Source organism: Coregonus clupeaformis, chromosome 21 (assembly GCF_020615455.1).
Source record: "Coregonus clupeaformis isolate EN_2021a chromosome 21, ASM2061545v1, whole genome shotgun sequence".
Lineage (NCBI taxonomy): Eukaryota > Metazoa > Chordata > Actinopteri > Salmoniformes > Salmonidae > Coregonus > Coregonus clupeaformis.
The window spans coordinates 8,013,461-8,019,460 of record NC_059212.1 but is presented as its reverse complement, the minus strand read 5'-3'; the positions used below and the strand labels follow the sequence as shown (position 1 = coordinate 8,019,460).

At 48.4% G+C, this 6,000-nt stretch overlaps 1 protein-coding gene across 2 annotated transcripts in view; it reads right to left on the bottom strand.

Annotated features, from left to right (window-relative positions):
• Positions 1 to 6,000, bottom strand: part of LOC121532913 (disintegrin and metalloproteinase domain-containing protein 19) — a 57,701-nt gene that overhangs the window by 12,374 nt on the left and 39,327 nt on the right. For both annotated transcript variants that reach the window (XM_041838708.2, XM_041838713.2), the window contains exons 4-5: positions 702 to 780; positions 422 to 498 (exon numbers count right to left, since the gene is read on the bottom strand). In XM_041838708.2, the coding sequence (XP_041694642.2) occupies positions 422 to 498; positions 702 to 780 (156 nt within the window). The remainder of the gene's footprint in view (positions 1 to 421; positions 499 to 701; positions 781 to 6,000) is intronic.

The window sequence follows — 6,000 nt, the reverse complement described above, 5'->3', positions numbered from 1 at the left end:
GTTTTCTGTGTTCATGCGAGTGACTGATTGAACAATCCCTCACTATCAGTATCTGCAATTTGGCAGTACGCCCAGACCCTTGTTTTGATATCTCAGTTTCAAGGTCTCAGCTTAGAGAAGAAGCCTCCTGAGGTATTGGTCTGTCAAATGTATGACCCATTAATGATGAATTAATTATGAATAAGCTAAATCATGCAAATATGACTTGTCTGCAGTATATAAGAGAGCTAACGGGACTGCCCCGTTAGAGCGTCTAACAGATGTTCACTATGGTGCATTAAGTTTGTTGGAACCTCTCCAGCGTGCTGACAATAAACAATGATTCATTTAAGATTGACTTTGAGTGTCCCTGTGTAAGAATTTCCACGACAGTGTCTTATTCAATGCAGTTAGCGATCACCACTTCCACCAGAAGTGTTACCTGAGACCTGAGCAGGTGCTGAGTGCTACACTGGACCCCTCTACACCTCGGACCTCACCATGGTAGAAACAGTGGCCCTGCAACATGAGAGTAGAGTTAAACAAACTGACATCATGCTCTTTTCTTTTTGCAATGATGGCACCTAAGATTTAAGAGCTTGGTTAGGCTGTCTCTGATTCAGCCAACTCTTTTGCCATTGGACATCCACAAACCAGAAATAGGCTGGTTTCATGATTACCCCCCTATTGTGAGATGCTTTGGAACACCCCATTGAACTCACAGTGCTGGATGGATAGGAGGTCTGGCGGGAACCGCTGGGACTGTACCATATCTCCTGATATCCGGGGGCCAATAACTGACTGGAACATACAGAAAGAGAGAGAGAGAACATTATCCCACTGAAAACAGTGCTGGTGAACAGAATACACTGTTACCATTAAACAAAGGGGAGCAGGGTGCTTCAGTCAGAAAGAACAGAGAGAGGTAAAGGGAAAGAGAAAATGAGAGGAATGTGATAGAGAGAGTGAGAGACGAAGAGAAAGACAGAGTGAGCGATGAAATGTGAGAGAAGAAGAGGAGGAGGAGAGAGAGCGAGAGTACTGTATTCCTTTCCAGTGGCACATAGATCATGAAACATTCATTGTGACATTCTGAGCTACAAAGGCAAAGAGAGTGCCTCAAAGCATTTCAGAGAGATACACAGAGAGAGATACACAGGGAGACAGACCTAGAGAGATACAGTGAGATACACAGAGAGACAGAGCCCTTTGAATTTAATTTAATTAATAGAGAGATACACTGATAGACAGATACATCGAGACACACATAGAAAGAGATAGACATATACAGTGGCGAAAAAAAGTATTTAGTCAGCCACCAATTGTGCAAGTTCTCCCACTTAAAAAGATGAGAGAGGCCTGTAATTTTCATCATAGGTACACGTCAACTATGACAGACAAAATGAGAATTTTTTTTCCAGAAAATCACATTGTAGGATTTTTTGTGAATTTATTTGCAAATTATGGTGGAAAATAAGTATTTGGTCAATAACAAAAGTTTCTCAATACTTTGTTATATACCCTTTGTTGGCAATGACACAGGTCAAACGTTTTCTGTAAGTCTTCACAAGGTTTTCACACACTGTTGCTGGTATTTTGGCCCATTCCTCCATGCAGATCTCCTCTAGAGCAGTGATGTTTTGGGGCTGTCGATGGGCAACACGGACTTTCACCTCCCTCCAAAGATTTTCTATGGGGTTGAGATCTGGAGACTGGCTAGGCCACTCCAGGACCTTGAAATGCTTCTTACGAAGCCACTCCTTCGTTGCCCGGGCGGTGTGTTTGGGATCATTGTCATGCTGAAAGACCTAGCCACGTTTCATCTTCAATGCCCTTGCTGATGGAAGGAGGTTTCACTCAAAATCTCACGATACATGGCCCCATTCATTCTTTCCTTTACACGGATCAGTCGTCCTGGTCCCTTTGCAGAAAAACAGCCCCAAAGCATGATGTTTCCACCCCCATGCTTCACAGTAGGTATGGTGTTCTTTGGATGCAACTCAGCATTCTTTGAGTTTAACATTTTGGTTTCATCTGACCATATGACATTCTCCCAATCCTCTTCTGGATCATCCAAATGCACTCTAGCAAACTTCAGACGGGCCTGGACATGTACTGGCTTAAGCAGGGGGACACGTCTGGCACTGCAGGATTTGAGTCCCTGGCGGCGTAGTGTGTTACTGATGGTAGGCTTTGTTACTTTGGTCCCAGCTCTCTGCAGGTCATTCACTAGGTCATTCACTGTGGTTCTGGGATTTTTGCTCACCGTTCTTGTGATCATTTTGACCCCACGGGGTGAGATCTTGCGTGGAGCCCCAGATCGAGGGAGATTATCAGTGGTCTTGTATGTCTTCCATTTCCTAATAATTGCTCCCACAGTTGATTTCTTCAAACCAAGCTGCTTACCTATTGCAGATTCAGTCTTCCCAGCAGATAGACAGATATAGAGAGAGATACACAGAGACACAGAGAGATACACAGATATATATATATATATAGAGAGAGAGAGAGAGAGAGAGAGATACACAGAGACACAGAGAGATACACAGATAGATAGATATTGTGATGTCACGAGAGGCTGTGTCCTGGAGGGACGTTACATCCCCCTGAGGTGGCTGCAAACCCAGACAGCTATGGCTCCATCTGCTGGTATGGTCGGGAACTCCAACCCTCTATGGCCAATCTTCCCACGCAGCTGAAACAAATGAGGAGCTGATGAGCTGAAGGTTTGGGAAGTGAAGAGACACAGTCTCCAACCTGGGCTCTCTGGAGGACAAGAGTGCTGCACGTCCACTTCCATGAGGAATATAAGGATTTGGAGATACTTACCTTTGGGAAATACTCACCTTTGGATATATGCACCTGTGGAAATACGTGAGAGACATTTGGAAGGACTTTTTGCTGGGTTGGCCACTAGCTGCAACGTGGACTACAGTAAGGCTGGGGAAAAGTTATCTGAGCGAGTGAGAATTATGATTTTGGATGTGGAAGAGACATCCCTGAACTGTTAACCCTTAAAGAGCCACAAGAGAACAGAATTCTGTTATATTTTCGTTAATTTCCCAAGACCTATAATAAAATCCTTGTTTTGTTTGAACCTTGTCTCCTTGCACTACTTGAGCAATCCCGCTGAAAGCTGTGTAGCCTCTCGTGACGTCACAGATGGTGGAGAATACGGGCACGCTCAAGCGTTAATAGTGCATGTCAGAGGAGGATACCGAAGGTTTGATCACCCAGTTTTCCAAGTTGGCCGTAGGCTCCCCGCCGACTGAAATGGAGGACATATTGAAAGCCCTTGTTGCTGGCCAGCAAGCCCAGATGCAAGCAAACGTGGCTCTCTTGGAGGAGCAAAAGAAAGCCAACCTTCTGAAGGCAGAGGAATTGCAGTTGCAGAGACAGAGGGTTGTCCAAAATACCCGCCCAATAAAGGCAAGTGACTTTATATCTAAGATGGGAGCTACCGATGACATTGAGGCATACCTGCATGCATTTGAGGCCACGGCCACTAGGGAAGCCTGGCCCAAGCAACAGTGGGTTGGTCTGTTAGCCCCCTTTCTAACCGGGGAATCGCTGAATGCTGTCCGGGACCTGGGCCCTGACCAGGTTACTGACTATGATGCCCTGAAGTCTGAGATCCTCAGCAGATATGGACTCACAAAGTTTGGTATGGCCCAGCGCTTTCACGGCTGGACCTTCCAACCAGACCAACCTCCTCGGGCGCAGATGCATGAACTTGTCCGAATCGCAAGGAAATGGCTGGATCCGCAGAGGAATACAGCAGCGGCGGTGGTGGAGGCCGTTGTGGTGGATCGTTACCTACGCGCCCTGCCTTATGAGGCAAAACGGTTCATCAGTCAACAGGCCTTGACCACGGCTGATCTGACCGTGGAAGCTGTGGAAAAGTACCAGGCCACAGCGGAGATGCTGAATGCTTCCCGAAAAGACCCCAGGAGTGCGGCCCCACCACAAATGGGAAGAACCCGTCCAAAGGACCCCAAGGTCTCGAACCCAGCCACGTCAGGACTTATCCCGGCTCCAGGGGGAGCCAGAAACCAGGCGGGTCCAAGAAGAGTACACCAGGAGGGGGGAAACTCGACAGTGTTACCGGTGTGGGGAGATGGGACATATCTCCTGGCAGTGTGGGAAACCAGCCGATGAACCTATGCCCACTGCGGAGTCCTCCAGCTCAGCACCCACACACCGTTTTGCCTCGCTCTTGGGAGTCGTAGATGGCGGCCCAGATCGACCCCCCACCTGCCCGGTAACTGTGAATCACCATGATGTGGAGGCCTTACTGGATTCTGGTAGCCGGGCCACCCTGGTGCGTAAGGATTTGGTGGGCCCAACGTGTCTGACCCCGGGGAAAGTCCTCCCAGTTTCCTGTGTCCATGGGGACACCAGAGAATACCCCATTACTGAACTTACAATGACCAGCACACGGGGAACCATACACACGACGGCGGGGGTGGTTGATTCCCTCCCCGTCCCTGTCCTAATTGGACGAGACTGCCCAGCCTTTTACCCACTCTGGAGAGAGTCTCAGGAGACGATAACCCGAGTACCTCGGAACCGGAGAGGCAAGACTCATCCTGGGAAGGCTCCGGTGCAATCCTCCGAATTACTCACTCCCGCCCGGGCTCTGATAGGGAGGGCAGGTGCCCAGACCGACACAGAGACGGAGCTACAGAATCTGGACAAAGAACTGTCTGGTCTGAAGGGGACCGCTGAGAGGTATCGTTTGTTAAAGCAACAGTTAGACATGAAGACAGAAGAGTTAGATATCCTCCAGGCTAAACTCCAACAGAGCTCCTTCCATAAGCAACAGGAGGAGCTGGAGAGGCTGCGCAGGACCATCGAGGAGTGTGAGGAGACCCTGCGCAGTAGTAAGGAGGTCCAGAAGAAGGCAGAGGAGAAGTACAAGGTGTTGGAGAACAAGATGAAGAATGCGGAGGCAGAGAGAGAGAAGGAACTGAAAGCTGCTCAACAGAAGCTAAACTCTGCTAAAACCAAGGCTGATGCGTTCAGTAAGAAACTCAAGGAGAGACAACAGGAGGCTGAGTCCCTGGTCCTAGAGTTGGAGGAGTTGAAGAGAGAGCAGTCTGGCAAGCACCACGGCAATGCGGACGCCTCTCCCGGCGTGATGCCTTCTTCGCTGCCTTTACCCGACGAGGACGTCGGTCCCGAGGAGGGGGATGTGTGATGTCACGAGAGGCTGTGTCCTGGAGGGACGTTACATCCCCCTGAGGTGGCTGCAAACCCAGACAGCTATGGCTCCATCTGCTGGTATGGTCGGGAACTCCAACCCTCTATGGCCAATCTTCCCACGCAGCTGAAACAAATGAGGAGCTGATGAGCTGAAGGTTTGGGAAGTGAAGAGACACAGTCTCCAACCTGGGCTCTCTGGAGGACAAGAGTGCTGCACGTCCACTTCCATGAGGAATATAAGGATTTGGAGATACTTACCTTTGGGAAATACTCACCTTTGGATATATGCACCTGTGGAAATACGTGAGAGACATTTGGAAGGACTTTTTGCTGGGTTGGCCACTAGCTGCAACGTGGACTACAGTAAGGCTGGGGGAAAAGTTATCTGAGCGAGTGAGAATTATGATTTTGGATGTGGAAGAGACATCCCTGAACTGTTAACCCTTAAAGAGCCACAAGAGAACAGAATTCTGTTATATTTTCGTTAATTTCCCAAGACCTATAATAAAATCCTTGTTTTGTTTGAACCTTGTCTCCTTGCACTACTTGAGCAATCCCGCTGAAAGCTGTGTAGCCTCTCGTGACGTCACAATATATATATAGAGAGAGAGATACACAGAGAGACAGCGAGATACACAGATAGACAGATATAGAGAGAGATACAGAGAGACAGCAAGATACACAGATAGACAGATATAGAGAGAGATACAGAGTGTAGTGGCTTCCTTTCCTCTTTACCATAGCCACTGCCCTAGCCTGAAGCGGGGTTGTTTCGGACGCATACAGTCCACACTCAACGTTTCCAAACGGCCAAAC